Source organism: Dromiciops gliroides, chromosome 3, assembly GCF_019393635.1.
Source record: "Dromiciops gliroides isolate mDroGli1 chromosome 3, mDroGli1.pri, whole genome shotgun sequence".
Taxonomy (NCBI): domain Eukaryota; kingdom Metazoa; phylum Chordata; class Mammalia; order Microbiotheria; family Microbiotheriidae; genus Dromiciops; species Dromiciops gliroides.
In genome coordinates, this window is record NC_057863.1 from 266,399,191 (window position 1) to 266,417,370 (window position 18,180).

The 18,180-nt window shown below is 36.3% G+C and overlaps 1 protein-coding gene across 6 annotated transcripts in view; it reads left to right on the forward strand.

Annotated features, from left to right (window-relative positions):
- SCAF4 (SR-related CTD associated factor 4) overlaps nucleotides 1-18,180 on the forward strand; it is a 116,725-nt gene that overhangs the window by 71,707 nt on the left and 26,838 nt on the right. For all 6 annotated transcript variants that reach the window (XM_043993027.1, XM_043993029.1, XM_043993026.1 and 3 more), the window contains 4 exons: nucleotides 1,833-1,933; nucleotides 6,941-7,054; nucleotides 8,705-8,861; nucleotides 12,789-12,946. In XM_043993027.1, the coding sequence (XP_043848962.1) occupies nucleotides 1,833-1,933; nucleotides 6,941-7,054; nucleotides 8,705-8,861; nucleotides 12,789-12,946 (530 nt within the window). The remainder of the gene's footprint in view (nucleotides 1-1,832; nucleotides 1,934-6,940; nucleotides 7,055-8,704; nucleotides 8,862-12,788; nucleotides 12,947-18,180) is intronic.

Sequence of the window (18,180 nt, forward strand, 5' to 3'; positions counted from 1 at the left end):
GTGTGACCCATGGAAAGTCACTTGACCTCTATAAACTTCTAGGCAGTTTAATTTATTAAGCTTAGAAGTGCTCTGAGAATTTTGGAACACCCTGTATATACATATATACAAACATAAATACACAGTAGGTTTTAAGTTCCACAACAGCTATTGTTGACTTTCTTTTAAATTTATTTTTTTTGTTGTTGTTGTTGTTGTTGACTCTTAACAGTGCTTTAGGCATAATAGGTACTTAAATATTAATTGAATAAATTGCAGTTGGAATGATATTTGAGTTCTAATTCTGAGAGAGAGTTGTCTTTTCAACATTTTGTTGATTAAACAAAATTTTGAGTTTCCATGGTATGCAAATTAGATAATTTTCTTATGTGTTAAAATGATATGAAAGCATCTGTGTCACTTGAAAATTAATAGGTTTTTCTAAAAATTAGATATAAATAAGTTAGTTTTTAATGTGATGTAATTCATATGGAATTTGTCATTATTTTATGGTTGGGAGTTTATAAGGCTCTAAATTTTGCAAATTACAAAAGCTGATTAATTAGTTCTTGCAGGTCAGGCATCTGGGTTATTGGGAAACCAATTGGCTCTATTTTCTTCAGATGTAGCTAACTAAATCTCAACATTAGTGCATCTTCTAGTAACCTTTGATTATCCTAATTTTTTAATAAGTCTTCATTAAGGTTGTGTAAATAATTTTTTAAATGTGATTATAAACTATTTGGAATGGTGAAGTAATAAACTGCATTAAGGCAGAAAGGAAAACAGAACTACAAATATTTAGAGATAAAGCATTAAGCTGCTCCATTGTAACCTTATGTTAACATATAACATGTAACAGGATTTGAAGACATAATGAACACCTAAGTACAAATACTTTCCTTCATTAAAGTTAAAGTATTGTTGAGCCTTCTTTAGTCTTACCTTGGGTATATTCTTGTGACCTGAGTAAGTTTAATTCCCCAAATCCAGAACATTCCAGCCTTTTTTCCCTGAGAAATTCATTGCTTTTTTCTTGGGGGACACACTAGTTTGTACCTTTTTTTACTAAACTTTGTTTGCTACAAGCTTTCTTTACTATAATTACTCTAGCTAGATTAGAGTATCTATTTCACCACTCAAAGAGCTAAAAATCTGGTTTCTTTTTGCTCTACCTCAGCACATTGCTTATTCCACGAACTACTGAGAATGTGGAAAAACATGGCGTTTCATAGGTGATGTGATTTTCCCCTACAAAATTGGTATCATTCAACTTAAGTAGACTCATTTGTTGTTCTCTCTTATTTTTTTTTTCAACATCATTGTATGTACTTCCCTTCAAAGCTACCTGGTTTTGTGCATTTTATATAGGATAATATAAGGTTGTTCTCTCAGCTCTATAATTCTACAGCATGACCGTATAAAGGACTTTGGTAGAAGAAGCTTCTATTTAGATTTTTTTTACTGCCTGAACATTTTGAAACATGCTTTGAACACAGTTATGCAGTAACTTTTTGGTGTCATTTATCTTTTAAAAATAGATTTTCTCCAGCATTATGATACTTAAATCTCTAAAGAATGAAAGAATATAATCTATAGAGGTATAAAACAGTCTCCTTATTTCTTTTTCTGTTAAGTAAATCTATTTTCAAAATGCTTAAATCTACTTTTATAAAATGAATTATTTGAAACACAAGGGAAAGTTGTTGTGTAAAGCAAATACTCAAATTTCATTGAGATAAATGTAAATATGGATCAGGAATATTTCAAATGAAATATAGCTGTGTTCTTTACAAATGTATTTTAAAAATCATTTTTCCCTCCAATTTTTGAAATTATTATTTTCCTTTAAGTTTGTAGTACTACACTCTGGGTGGGACAGCTAGACAAAAGAACTACTCAGCAGGATGTTGCCAGTCTGTTAGAAGAGTTTGGCCCAATTGAATCAATTAATGTAAGTATTTTCCCTACCATTTAATTATTAGATATAATTAGGATTATTTTGACAGATGAGATACAATAATTTTGTGATTGACAGCAAAGAGAATAAAACTAAGGTTTTCTGATTTGATGTTGAACATTTTTTCTGGTATAACTGTGTTTATTGAATGATATTGTATGGTATTGCATGTTTTAATTTAAAGCCTGATTTTAAGGAGGGAGCCTTAAAATAACTGCACTGTGTGTTAGCTTAGAGAAAAATTTTATAACAATAATGAATGTCAAAATTTATCAAATATGGTTTCTAGAAATTATAATATTAAAAAGGAGGTATGGGGGGGGGCTAGGTGGCGCAGTGGATAAAGCGCCAGCCCTGGATTCAGGAGTACCTGAGTTCAAATCCAGCCTCAGACACTTGACACCAGCTGTGTGACCCTGGGCAAGTCACTTAACCCCCATTGCCCTGCCAAAAAAAAAAAAGGAGGTAAGGGACTTCTTGTCAAAATTGGTTACCTGAATGGAGTCAGACTACCCAACTCCCATATACTGGCTAAACCCTAAAGTCTACATCAGACCTAAAAATGATGTGAAAACCAGTGAGAAGCTATAAGTGGCTTATTCTACCCCCAGAACTGCATAAGAGATTAGCTAGAAGCCTAAGTATAGGAAAATGAGCCCCTCCAGCAAAATGCTAGTTTTTTTAAGCAGTCTGATCACAATGCCAGGAAAACATGTAACCTACACTATCTGTGTCCAGAAACAGCAGGAGCTCTCCAGAGAAAGTTCCAAGCTGGTTAGAAAGCCCCACAGTAGGGATTTTAGATGTGTCACATGCTAGAGAGCAGTAACCCAGCATGGGAACACTCAGACCTGGACAGCCCAAGACTGGTCCAGGGCCTCTTGACATCCCCAAAACTATGTCCTGAGACAATGGAGAGGACCATAAAAATCCAGCACTGTGAACCTCAAAGATCATTCAGGTTTGGAGTGAGAGAAAAGGTCAGTGCAAGGATCTTGGGGTCCTAGAGCAAGAAGTGACTCAAAGAAAATATATCATTACTTTTAAGAAATGAATCAAGAGATTTAAAAATTGAAATAAAAATTCTGGAATAAAGAAGGAAAATAAATAACAAAAGAAAAGGAGGTAAATGTTACTCAAGAAATGAACTTTCTGAAAACTAGAATAGACCAATAGAAATCAGTGACTTCATGAGCCAAAAGAAAAAAATATATATATATATGAAAATGTAAGACCGGTAATTTATCAGAAACAACTGACCTGGAAAAGAGGTCAAGAGAATTAAAATTTATTGAACATCATGAAAACCATGACTGAAAAAAACAAAAAAGGCCTAGAAAATTTTTAAGTAAAAGCTGCCTTGGTTTAGTAGAACCAGGAGATAAAGTGAAGAAAGAATCTGCTTTGCACCTGGGGGAAAAAAAACCAAACTAGCAGAAATCCAGTAAATGCAGTAAAAATACTGCAGTAAAAAAAAAAATGCCAAGGAAGTACATATGGGATCACATAAAACCAGGCAGCATAAAAAAGAGAGCTTAGAATACAATTTTTTTTAAAACAATATTCTAAAAGACAAAAGATAAAGGCTCAACAACCAAAATAACTTCATCTGCAAAGCTAAGTAAGTAAAATCTTAGAGGGTAAAAAATTAATCTTTAGTCGAATAGAGGACTTCAAAGTATTTCTGTTAAATAAGCTGTAGCTAAGTAGGAAATTTTGAAATGCAGACACGAGAGTCCAGAGAAAACTAGAAGGTTAATTTATTTGATCAGTTGGTAGGAGCTATTGAATGCTGTGGTGCTAACATTTAATAGGGGCAGAAGGAAAAAGTGTCTCTCAGAATTTTACTGTCTTAAAAGGGTATTGAGGGACAGCTAGGTGGTGCAGTGGATAAAGCACCAGCCCTGGATTCAGGAGGACTTGGGTTCAAATCCAGCCTCAGACACTTGACACACACTAGTTTGTGACCCTGGGCAAGTCACTTAACCCTCATTGCCTCACACACACACAAAAAGTATAAGAGCTACTTAACTCTAAATAAAAAAGGGTATTGAAGAAGTGAAAACAACCTGGGGTTGGATTGGCTCTATTTTTAGGATTTAAAGAAGTAGAAAGGTTAAAAGGAATATAAAGGGTGAATGTTGCTATTTCTTATCATTGAGTTGTATGAGAAAAGCATATGGATGTCCATGAACTAGTAGTGAGAGTGGGCCTCTGGTGAACCTTGCTCTTCTGAAATAAGAGGACTGAACACATCACACACAGAGTTTGGTGTATAAAAAGATCAAACAGGGAAACAGGATGAGAGGGCATCAAGAAGGTTAGGATTAGAGAGGGAAGAGGTACCAGCAAAATTAATCTACTAATCCTGAGAGAGGGGTGGGAGGGGCAAAGTATCTTAGATTGCCTCTTAGACAAATGAAAGGTAACTTAAATTGTGATACATGAATGTTATGAAATGTTATGCCTAAAGAAATGACAAAATAGTTCAGAGAAGCATGAGTTATATGAACTGACTCACAGTGAAATGAATAGAACCAGGTGAACAGTTTATGAAAGGATAGCAACATTATAAAGAAAAACAACTATGAAAGACTTAAATTTGATCATTGCATGGCTAACCATGTCTCCAGCAAACCTATGATAAAGTACGTTACCCACCTCTTGATAGGTGATCTTGGACACAGGATGCATTTTTTTTTTAAAAGTCCAAAATAATTTTAGACTAGTTCACTCTAAATTCATCTTGCTACTTTCATTTGTTAAAAGGATTCAGGTTGGGGCAGCTAGATGACGCAGTGGATAGAGCACTGGCCCTGGAGTCAGGAGGACCTGAGTTCAAATCTGGCCTCAGGCACTTGACACTTACTAGCTGTGTGACCCTGGGCAAGTCATTTAACCCCAATTGCCTCACTAAAAAAAAAAAGGATTCAGGTTTTGTTTTGTTTTCAGTCTAGAGGAGTGCTATGAACATTAGCAGGAGTAATGCCTTTCAAAAAGAGAGTCATTAAGCTTTTTTTTTTTTTTGCACGGAGCAATGGGGATTAAGTGACTTGCCCAGGGTCACACAGCTAGTAAGTGTCAAGTGTCTGAGGCCGGATTTGAACTCAGGTACTCCTGAATCCAAGGCCAGTGCTTTATCCACTGCGCCACCTAGCTGCCCCTTTTTTTTTTTTTAATGTACAGTACAGATGGCAGATAAAGCACCATCCCTGGATTCAGGAGGACCTGAGTTCAAATTTGGCATCAGATACTTACTAGCTGGGCAAGTCACTTAACCCTCATTTCCCCACCAAAAAAAAAGTACAACAAAAATGTACAGAACAGAAGGAAACATTGAAAAACAGGGCAGTTTTGAAAGTGGGTATGAGTGTGTATTTTACAGCAAGTAAATGGAAATTTGTTTTTATAGAGAAGTCTATAATTTATAATTTTAATTATATAATATATAATTTTTATCTGCTGGAAATGTCTTAATTTAGTCTTTAATAAATTTGAGGAAAATGACTTTTATATAATGAAAAAAGTAATCCGTAATATGTAAAATGCACAACTGTTAGTATACCAGCACCTTTCCTCAACCCCATGGGATTTACCTGAGCATGAATGAATGGCCATGTGGACCTGGCATTTTCTAGTAGAAAGACAAAAAAGAGCTTGCACTCAAGAGGGAAGAAGAATGAGAGAGAAAGGGAGAAGCACAAAGGACGTAGGCCTAAACTGTGATCTTCTTGACTTAGGGCATTAGAGGGGTTGGGATATAGCTCAAGTGTCTTATTTTCTTGTAGAAAGGAAGAGAGATATATAAACAGTAAAACAGTCCTGGCAAGCTAACCCTTCTAGTTCTAGCCAAAAGGTAATTAAGCATGAGAACCTTTGATTATTGACTTAACTCTAGAGAAAAGGCTTGAGCAGTAAATCTCAACAACTCAAAGGAAAAGGAAACATAGGAAAAGCAACAGGTTCATCCTTTCCCTCCAAAATACACACACACACACACACACACACTCTCTCTCTCTCTCTCTCTCTCTCTCTCTCTCTCTCTCTCTCTCTCTCTCTCTCTTTCTCTTTCCCCAGGCACAGTTCCTCAATTTTCAATTTCTTCAACTTCATCCATAACTGTGGGGTTAATAACACATACCTTCTAGGATTGTTGTGAGAGTCAAAGGAGATGATATATGTCAAATGCTTTGCAAACCTTCAAATACTATGTAAATAGAACCTAATATCATTGTCAAATTTAGACTTTTCCAAGGTCATGTAGATAGTAATGGATGAAGGTAAAACTCTAGTTGCCAGAAGGAAGAAAGCTTATACTTATTACTTCTGGTCATACAGGCACACATGCTTACAGTCACATATCCTCCTGCTTTAGGACCCTGGACAGTACCTCAGCTCCACTCCACCCAGAAAGGTGAAAGTACTTTGTTCTTGAAAACTAGTTAAGAAGCCATTTATGGGAGGCAGCTAGGTGGCGCAGTGGATAGAGCACCGGCCCTGGAGTCAGGAGTACCTGAGTTCAAATCCGGCCTCAGACACTTAACAGTTACTAGCTGTGTGACCCTGGGCAAGTCACTTAATCCCAATTGTCTCACTAAAAACAAAAACAAAAAAGAAGCCATTTATGTATCTGAAGAGAGTCTAATTCTATTAGGCTTATCATTCCACTCTGGTTCACATGATTGATTGGGGGACTAGTATTATATCTAGAAGATCCTACTCTTTTTGATCCCCTGCATTGCTGTGGCCCATTTGAGTATCAGTCTCCATTGGCTAGATATAGGTGATGGAAGGGCAGATTATATCAGCTATGGAATTTTACTAAGATATGAACGAAAATGTTGCCTTTCATACTTATTGATAAGGATGCATGTACCATGACAAATCAAAATCCAAAGTACTGTTCAGTATATTTATTGTCCTAGAGGTAAATCTAAGCTGCTGCTATTTATTTACTTGCTTTTTATATTTATGATTTCTGTGTTGTCTTTTTTGGAACAGATGATACCTCCTAGGGGGTGTGCCTATATTGTAATGGTCCATAGACAAGATGCTTACCGTGCCCTTCAAAAACTGAGCCGTGGTAACTACAAAGTCAACCAGAAATCTATAAAGGTACAGATTTGGAAAAAATGTGTATGAGTCAGTTTTTAAACTTCCACATTAAATTTATTATTTCATCTTTTTAAAAAATGACATTTGGAATTTTTGTATACTTATTATACCACTTTTTATAATGACATTCCACATGCCTGGTAAAATTTGGAGCAATTTGTACATTCCTTCTATAGGTGGGCTTTTTTACAAAGGTAACTTTATTTACTTTTGCCTTCTAATAGAGCTGAGATCTGTGTACTTTAAAAATTTGTTACAGTGAAAAATGTAGTTGTGTTTAATTCTTGTTTCTGACAGTTATTACTTCAACAAATGTTTGTGAAGCACTTTTTAAAAATTGCATTCTTGGCAGTTATCATATTCTACTTCCTGTTATTGTGTTAATGAATAGGTGGTTGTCCTTCTTGTATCCACCAGCCCTACAAGGACCTTAATTTTAGCCTTTCAAGACCATCTTTATTTGATCTGTATGGTGCCTTAAAAACACCAGGCCCTTAGTATTTGATGCCATGAACACTGGACATACTACCGAATTCTAGTTTGTTTTTCATTTTATTAATATGTTAACCTAGCCAGATTAATTTTATCTACATGTACAAATGAGTAATAAATTTAGTACTCCAAATATGGCATTGCTTTGATCAGTGATAGAGATTTTGTTGAACAGCATAGGAATCTAGTTTGGTGGGTTCAATGGAAGCCACAATGTTTTGCAACATGTATAGTCTCTGGAACTAAATCCAATGTTATTTCATTAAGCCAGATATTCCTCAGTATGAAGGAATTTCTGTGAGTTACAGGAGTATGAAATAATTCTGAGATCTAAAACATGTCTGATTTGCCAGAGTGGTCTCCATTAGATACCCCCCTAGTCTTTTTTTCTAGTGAAACCAGAACCCCAAAGTGTTGTAGTTATGAGAAAAGAAAGGACTTACTGTGATAGCAAGTATCTTTTAGGGCTAAAGGGCCCTCTTCCAGAGGGGATACAGTGTATTTCAGATTATAACAGTTATAATCAAGAATTCTGATGCCTTTGACATTCATCTGGTGTCACAGGACAAATGTTCGTTTGTGTTCCCGCTGCATAATTTCTTTCCCCTGATTGAAAGTAGCACATACCTTATCCAAAGCAGCCCATCCCAAGATGTCACAGGAGATTGAGTCCCGATCTGCCACTATTTTCCAGGCTGCTCTTCCTCTCTATTTGGACAGAAAGTACTAAGAGTCACCTGACATGACTTTTCTCCCTGGATAGAATAAAGTATTCTCCCTCCCTAGAAAAATGAAGACCATTAATTCTCCCCTCTCTGAGGGTGGAAAAGTAGTATGGGGGACTGTGATGTCCTCTGTCCAGGCCTACAGTTAGTTCGTAATCGATCCTAGAGTGCATGTTCCCTCCCTCTTCTTCATTGGGTAGAGAACCATCATAGAGAGGAAAGTGCTGTGCACTACATCTCCTCTTTCTCTTTCCTACACACACCCCCATGCACTATTTGCTCCTCCCTAGGCACATCTCTAGACAATTTTACACCCAATGACTACTTCTGGTTTAAATTTATATAATGTGATTTAGAGAGTTTTAAGTATCAATCTATTTTAATTCTCTTTCTACCTTTCCTTGATTTTTTTTTTTTTGGACTGATGAAATAGATTGCCTGGGCCTTAAATAAAGGAATAAAAGCAGATTATAAACAATATTGGGATGTGGAACTAGGTGTTACTTATATACCATGGGACAAAGTCAAACCTGAAGACCTCGAAAGTTTTTGTGAAGGAGGAATGCTGGACAGTGAAACACTTAATCCTGGTAAGATCAAATATAATTTAACTTTGAATTATTCTTTTAGCTAATTAATATGTATTCCAGTTAAAATTTATAATCCTTTGCCTAAGTAGCAAATATTCTTTGAGTTCCATAAGTAGAAATGAAAATATTCACATTATTTCCTGTTATCCTTCATGACCAATAACTTCCTTGTGTGATGTGGCTGGTAGAGGTTATAGCAACCTCTTTTGGCCTCAACCTCATTTGCATTATATTTTAATATACTACTACTTTTTGTTCCCCCATGGGGCAATGAGGGTTAAATGACTTGCCCAGGGTTACACAGCTAGTATGTGTTAAGTGTCTGAGGTCATATTTGAACTCAGGTCCTCTGAATCCAGGGCTGGTGCTTTATCCACTACACCACCTAGCTTTCCCTAGTATTCTACTTCTTAAGCCTTTTCATTGCACTAGCAATTATAGATTAGTAAATGTCTGACAGAATAATAACATGAGGCAGGAGTTGGCAAACTTCTGCTGTCCTGCAGCTCTCTCTTTTTGTTTTGCCCAAGAGCTACAATTGTTTTTTACATAACAGGTGGAGCAGCTAGGTGCTGCAGTGGATAGAGTACTGACCTTGAAGTCAGCAAGACCTGAGTTCAAATATGGCTACAGACACTCATTAGCTGTGTGCCCCTGGAAAAGTCACTTAACCTCATTTGCTTCAGTTTCCTCACCTGTAAAATGACCTTAAGAAGTAAATGGGAAACTAGTATCTTTGCCAAGAAAACCCCAAATCAGGTCACAAAGAATTGGACATGACTGGGCAACAATAAAAGCTACTGGGAAGTACAAAAACCAATCTGGCCAACTCATATAGTATAAGGAATTTCACCCAATCAACAAGTGTGTGTGTGTGTGTGTGTGTGTGTGTGTGTGTGTGTGTGTGTACATGTGTGTGTGTGTGTGTACATGTGTGTACTAGTTCCCCAGGGTCACACAGCTAGTAAGTGTTAAGTGTCTGTGGCCGGATTTGAACTCAGGTCCTCCTGAATCCAGGGCCAGTGCTGTATCCACTGCGCCACCTAGCTGCCCCATAACAAGTTTTTATTAGGTGCTTTCTAATGCCAAGCACTCTGCTGGGCTACAAATAACAATAAATGAAGTAATTTCTACTGGCAAGAATCTTGTGTTCAGTGTATGCCTACTGATAAGTAAAAAGTAGATGAGGGGGCGGCTAGGTGGCGCAGTGGATAAAGCACCGGCCCTGGATTCAGGAGTACCTGAGTTCAAATCCGGCCTCAGACACTTGACACTTACTAGCTGTGTGACCCTAGGCAAGTCACTTAACCCCCATTGCCCCGCAAAAAAAAAAAAAAAGTAGATGAAAAGATGGAATTGAATTATATCATTGAAGTCTTTTTTTAAGGTAAAGTAATCTACCCAAAGAACTATACTTAGATTTTTCATAGAAAATATCTGTTGAGAATAGATAGTCTTGCTTATCTGTACACACTCTGGCGAAAATTTCTACACCTAGGTGTTAGACGAATAAAATGCCAAAGTCTCCAAGCCAAAGAAAATAGATTTATTGAGAGAGGGATCCTGTCTCACAATAAAGCCAGTCTCAGGTCTAGGACCCAAAGACCCTGGAGCCTCAGAATCCAGGGATATTTAAGCATTGTAAGGGGCTAAAATTCTATCTAGTCTGTCTAAAATATCTAATGAGTGGTTGCCAATAAATTACAAGCTTTAGCAAGAGTTAGACTTTTAAGCCTTTATTAAGGAGAATAAGAATTTGGTGGAGAGAGAAAGAAGCCTAGATAGATGCCTATATCTGTCTATCTCAGGGGGTGCTCATTTTAGCTCCTCTCTCCCCAAGAGTCCTCATGAAAGGAGTGAGCCACACCTCCTTCATCCCATAAGCCTCCTGTGAAACTGGGAACATCCCATCCACTCGCACACACATCTCCAAGCTAATTGGCTGGTAGCCTTGATTGATAGTACCCATGAACAAATGTCACTTCCTGACGCCAAGGAAAGCTGCATGGCTTGCCTTCAGACGCCTTCTCATGGTGGAGCTTTGGTACAGTAACTCTCCAGCAGGTGGCGACATTCCAATCCTTACAGTATGATGACTCTTCCCACAATCCAAGTGGTACAAATAAAATAAGTATAAAATAGAAAGAAAGAAACCATCAGTCATATAACAACATAGTCACTTGCCATTCTATATACGCTACTTAAAATAGCCCTCTTACTAAGTAACAGGCTCATGACATAGGAAGCCATCTATCTGAATGCGTCTTTGCCATCTCAGATGATATCTCTTACCTCTATTCTTCTGAGTTGTTTTCTACTATCAAAAATTTCTACCATATTGGTTTAAGCATGGCTTTCCAACTTCTTGCCAGCTCTGATTGGTCCCTTATAGCTCAGCAGTTATTTTAGGTATCTGACCTTTACACTGATTGGTAGCTATATCTAACCACATTTGGGAGTAAAATAGATGGATTCTGGGTAAGTTGTAGAGAAGAGAAATTGACAATATATGTAGCATTTGCATTTGCTCCTACTAATATCTATCTTACTTCATTATCATTTGCTTAAGCTACTAAAGAATATCTGATTAGTATTAGTTAAATCACTCAAATCTAAGGGATGGGGAAAATCTCACTCACAACACTTAATATGAATGAGGTAATTAATGTAATTTAAATCCATTAACATATACAACTCTATACATTGTATAACTTTGTGTCTTTTTATTCTGATTCTTACCCCAGTGAAACGAGGTTTATATTTCTTCATCTGTTTACAGTACTACTTGATATGTCCTAAAAGGACAAAGCAGTGAAGGAACTTTTTTTTTTTGGTGCCAGGTTTTCAGATAATTAAAATTAGAGATATTAAGTGATTTAAGGTGTCAGGGTGTGTTACATATTAGAATGGTTATTGGCAACACTTTTTCAGTTGGCTTTGACAAAATAATGAACTTTCACAGCTGAGTGTCTACTATTGGCTGCAATTTATAGCTTAAAAGTACCTACTTTACTTTTGTTCCTGCTTTTTAAATCTCATGAAATAACAGTGGTATCAGTATGCAAAAATATATCTAATTTCATTGCAACTTCTGGTTATATGTCATATTTCGAGTAAACATTCATTAAATACTTAAAGTGGCCCAAAGTACTCTATGTATATGGTGGGCTACAAAGATTAAGATACCTTCTCTGTGCTCATGAAGATTACAGTGCTCAAAACTCGGTAGGAAAATATCACTCACATTCTATTACTATTTTTTGCTTATTTTTAATACAGTTGTGTTTTTTTTTTTCCATAATTAGTATGGAGTGAAATTCAGTGTTTGTCATAGACCATATGACAAGTTAGAGAAGTAATAAGTTAGTGAAAGTGTTTTAAGGAATTTAGTGTCTCGCAATAATAGATTTAAAATTTAGCAAAAATTAGAATATAAGGAAAACCTTTAGGGTCTTTAAAGCAGTATATTCATTACTTAAGTACAACAATATAAATCAAGTAAAAGTCAAGATCTTCAGTAAAGTGATCTTCAGAAATATAATAGTCACTTCAGATAAGCAGTGGAAAAACCTAGCCAATGGAATATTTTAGACTCTATTATTTACCAGTTTAATTACCTAGAAAATAATAGGAGGTAGAAAGCTATTCTGGTGCTTTTTTTAAAAATTATGATTTCATTAGTATGTTTCATTACTTATATTCAGCTTACTACATTTGGTCTCCTCGTCTGTTCCATAATTAATCACATTTATTTTATAATCTTTTCATTCTCTAAACTTTTTTATAAATACTATGCTAGTAAATTTTGATTTTAAACATTTTTGTTATTAGTCATTTATTATAAACAATTTTACAGCTTTAAGAATTGATAAGGAAAGTTTCATTCTTCAGTTGAATGTAATTGGATTTCTGTTTTCCCTCTAATAGATTGGAAAGGAATTCCTAAGAAATCTGACAATGAAGTTGCTCAAAATGGAGGTGCAGAAACCTCGCATGCTGAACCAGTATCGCCAATACCTAAAAATTTACCTGTTCCTGTTCCTCCCATTCCTGTTCCTGCACCAATAACAGTACCGCCTCCACAGGTGAGATAGTATTTTCTTTTATCATGTTTAAGCATAACTAAATATTTTGTAAGCCAATTTGTTTGGTTTCTTTTAAAACCTTTTCTAAATTAAAATTCAAAAGTTTGCCCTAGTTCATAGATTGGTGAAAAGGAAAAATATAGAAACATTGATTGTGAGATACTGGACTGGAATCAAGAAGTTCAGAATCTTGCCTCAAACCCCAGCTTGCTGCAACCTGGACTAATACTTTGGGTTCCTTTTACCTCAGTTTTCTTATGTATAAAATGAGGATAATAATAGTACCTTCGCTTCCAGGTTTTGTGAGAATCTAATTCTAAAACCTAAAAGGTCTATATGTTAGCTATTATCATTTAGCACATTTACAGAATCTTAGTATTGGAAGGGATCTCGGGTCTTAAAATTTAACACATTTCTAACAAAAATCTCCTCTACATTACCTTTGACAACCTTTTCTTGAAGAAAACCATGGATGGGAAATTAACTACATCCTGAAGCAACCCATTCCACTTTTAGAAAACTTTGTTAGAAAAGATTCCCTTGTATCAAGACTCAGTCTGCCTCTAACTTCTTTTTATTTATTGTGGGGTTTTTTTGTTTTGTTTTGGTGAGGCAATTGGGGTTAAGTGACTTGCCCAGGGTCACACAGCTAGTAAGTGTCAAGTGTCTGAGGCTGACTTTGAACTCAGGTCCTCCTGAATCCAGGGCCAGTGCTTTATCCACTGCACCATCTAGCTGCCCGCTGCCTCTAACTTCTAATCACTCCTCCTATTTCTGTCCTCTGCAAATAAACAGAAGATATAATTCCTCTTCCACATTCTGGCTCTTAAATAATTAAAGACTTTTTATAACATCTGCTGGTAATCTTCTCTTCTCCAGTCTAAAGATGCTCATTTTGTCAGCTGAGTATCATTTACTGTGTTCTTCAATCTTCATACCCTTTATGCTTTCTTGAGTAGATATTGCTATTAAGTCCTAGCTAACTTTGTTTTCTGCTGTTTTAAATTCATGCTTCCCAAAATGTGGATTGCATGTCAAGATTCCTGCTTGAGTTTCTGGTCCTTCACTATCACAAGCTCTGATGTGATGGTCCCTTGGCCTTGATTTCTACTTTATTAGTTAATTTTTCCTTGTTGGACAGATTTAGGTCCAGAGCAGCAGTTTTCAGTTCACTTCATTGTGTCCTTGACCTTTGCAAACTGGAATTCTTTACCTTTTCTGTTTTTTCTCCTTTTTTTTTGGAGGGGGGGTGGTATCCTCAATCACTTTAGCAGTCTGGTGTCACTGGTGACCCTTCTCACAATAATGTTTTTAAATGAATAGGATAACATAGAATTACAAAGAAAGAAGTCAATTGAAGTAGTTACCAAAATATTAAAATGTATTCTTAGACCCCAAGCCTGTTACAAATGATGAATTTGTCTTTAAGTCAAGACATTATAACATTGCTCTGCTCAGTGGCTAAAGCACTGGCCTTGGATTCAGGAGTACCTGGGTTCAAATCCGACCTCAGACACTTGACACTTACTAGCTGCATGACCCTGGGCAAGTCACTTAACCACCATTGCCCCACCCCCACCCCCAAAAAAAACTGAAGGGAGGGGGCAGCTAGGTGGTGCCCTGGATAGAGCACCAGCCCTGGAGTCAGGAGGACCTGAGTTCAAATCTGGCCTCAGACACTTGACACTTACTAGCTGTGTGACCCTAGGCAAGTCACTTAACCCCAATTGCCTCACAAAAAACACTGAAGGGAGCAAGTTGTCAGTGGTATACAACTTAATTGCAGTAAATAAGTATAGTAGCATAGTATTTGTTACACTCAAGGCTCTCAGTTATTGGGGTAAGGATTCCTTATTTGACAAGAGAAATCGTACCATAAAGAAACTAGAGATGGAAGGGGATAAAGAAAAACTTCTGAAGAATAGAGACAATCACAGGCAATTAAATTGTAACTTTTGATTACATTAAATTAAAAAAACTTTTGCAGACAAAATTATTGCAATTTAAATAAGGTGGAAATGGCTAACTGGTGTAGGTCCGGGGGTGGGGGGTGGGATTTAGATAATATTTCTGATGAAGGATTTATAACCCAGATTGAACTTAAGGAAAAACTCTATAAGAACAAAATCCATTCCCCAGTGGATAAATGCTCAAAAGATACAAACATGTTTTCTCAAGGGAAGAAATGCAAGTTATCAATACTCCAAATCACACTAATGAATAAAAAGTAAAGCATCTCTAAGGTTATATCTCACACACATCAAATTGGCAAGATGAGAAAAAAAGGAAAATGACATTTGTGGGAGGAGATATATGAGGATGGGTGTACAGCTTCACTGTTGGTGATATATGAGGAGATATATGAGGATGGGTGTACAGCTTCACTGTTGGTGAAGCTGTGAACTGGATCAGGCAGTTTGGAACTATACTCCCAAAGATTCTCAAAGGCATACTCTTTTTTTTTTCTTTTTAAAAAAAAATTATTTATTTTAGTTTTCAACATCTGTTTAGATAAGATTTCCAATTTCGAATTTTTCTCCCTCCTTTCCCTCTCCTAGACAGCAGGTAATCTGATATAGGTGGTTTTTTATATGTGTGTGTGTGTGTGTGTGTGTGTGTGTGTGTGTGTGTTTATATATATATATATATAAAATAACATTAAACATATTTCTGCATTAGTCATGTTATATGAGAAGAATCAGAGCAAAAAGGAAAAACCTCAAAAAAGAAAAACAACAGTACCAAAAACAAAGGAAATAATATGGTCCAATCAGTGTCCATATTTCACAGTTACTTTTTTTTTTCTCTTGGATTTGGAGAGCCTTTTCCATCATGAGTCCTTTGGAACTTTCTTGTACCATTGGATTGGTGAGAAGAATCTAGTCTATCACAGTTGATCAACACATAATGTTGATGATAGTGTGTACAATGTTCTCCTGGTTTTGCTCATCTCACTCAGCATCAGTTCATGCAAATCCTTCCAGGTTTCTCTGAACTCCTCCTGCTCATTGTTTCTTACAGCACAATAGTATTCCATTGCATTCATATACCACAACTTGTTCAGGCATTCCCCAATTGATGGGCATCCCCTTGATTTCCATTTCTTTGCCACCACAAAAAGAACAGCTGTAAATATTTTTGTACGTGTGGGTCCTTTTCCCTTTTCCATGATCTCTTTGGGAAAAAGACCCAAAAGTTGTATTGCTGAGTCAAAGGGTATGCACAGCTTTAAAGCCCTTTGGACATAATTCCCAATTGCTCTCCAGAATGGTTGGATCCATTCACAGCTCCACCAACAATGCATTAGTGTTCCAATTTCTCCACAGCTTCTCCAACATTTATTATTTTCCTTTTTTTGTCATATTAGCCAATCTGATAGGTGTCAGATGGTACCTCAGAGTTGTTTTAATTTGCATCTCTCTAATCAATAGTGATTTAGAGCATTTTTTCATATGGTAATAGATAACTTTGATTTCTTCATCAGAAAACTGAAAGGCATACTCTTTAATCCATCAGCACCATTAGTATGCATATGCCCCCTAAGAATGAGAGAAAATTACTATGTGTGTAAAAATATTTACATACTTTTTATTCAAAGAAACAACTGGAAACTAAGGGTATGACCCTGAGTTACTAAATGGCTAATCATATTATGGTATCTGAATGGAATAGAATAATTGGTACATCTTTACAGCTGATACCTTTGTACAGATTCAGTGAAGCCTGAAAAAATTTCAGATGATCAAGTATTGATCAAGTGTCTATAGTGCCAGGCACTGTGCTAATTATTATTAAGATAATAAGTATACACAAGATCAGAAAGTGGTTTTTGAGAGTGAGAGGGCATTAGCAATAAGAATCAGAAATGCTTCATCTTGGAAAAAGGTACTCTGAGGCAGAGACAAGAAGGAAATACATTCCAGGCATTTGGAAGTAACATCCAGTTAGCCTGGAAAGATAGGGATTTGGGTCAGATAGAGCTGTTTAGAAGCTAAATTTATATAGATTGATACAGGATCATGCAGGTAGAGCCAGGAGGAAAATTATACAATAACTACAACATTGTAAAGAAAAACAACTTTGAAAAACCTAAAGACCTCTGATCAATGCAGTGACAAACCTTGAATCCAAAGGACTTACCTGGCCAATTTATGGATTTGTTTTCTGTGTTTATGCTAATTTGTTGCAAGAGAGGGTTTTGTATTTAAAGAAGGAAAGAGAAACTAGTGCTAGTAATGCAGAGGAAAACAGCATCAGTAGAACATTTTTTTTTTAATCCACAAAAAAGGCTTAGAGGGAAATAGGCAAGCTTTTGGGTATACTGAATTTAGCATGTACTTTTTTTTTTAATCTGTATATAATGAGATTTGCATCGCTTTCTGTATAGGAATTCATATTTGGTATTCTACCAAGGTGAAAATTTTTAAATTTAAAAAGACAAGGAAACCAGTTGTTTATCAAGAACTAGAGATAAACTATTCAAGTGTTGCACTGATGTCTCTCTATTAAAAGGAGAAAGGTAGGGAACAGGAGGCAAGATGGCTGAGTAGTAGGAACTGTTGGAATAGTTGTCTACCACAAATTACTGTAAACAGATCTAGAAAATGCACCAGAGACTTTTGTGGGCTGAGTCAAGATGGCAGAGTAGAGAAAGCCCTCAGCTGAGCTCTCCCAACATTCTCCTCCAAACAACTTTTAAGGTAACATATGAAATCAAATTCTGAAGTGGCAAAGCCAACTTGAAAGTCAGATTCAGACATTGTTCCAGCCCAAGATAACATAGGAAGTTGGAAAAAGAGATCTATGAAATAGGACAGTGAGTCAGATCTCACTTGAATGAAATACCAGTGGTGGGAGTAGTGGGAGGCAGTGGAAACTGTCACACCTTCAGGTATTCTCAAGGCAGAGACAGTCATACCACCTTGGAAGCATCAAAAATTTCTAAATCCCCAGAACTAGCTCTGAAAAGAGTAGTACAGAAAAAGCCTAAAATTTGAGACAGTTCCCCTCTCCCCCAGGCCAGAAACAGAACCCAACATTAATATAAAGTTCCAAATCAAGAAACAGGAAAAATTAGCAAACAATAAAAAAGACAGGGAAGATCAAGACATACAGTGAAGTCAAAACAGCTACAAGCAAAGCCTCAAAGGGGGAAAGAAAGTGAATTGGCCATAAGCCCAGCAAGAATTCTTGGAACAACTGAAAAACATTATTTTCAAAATCAAATGAGTGGT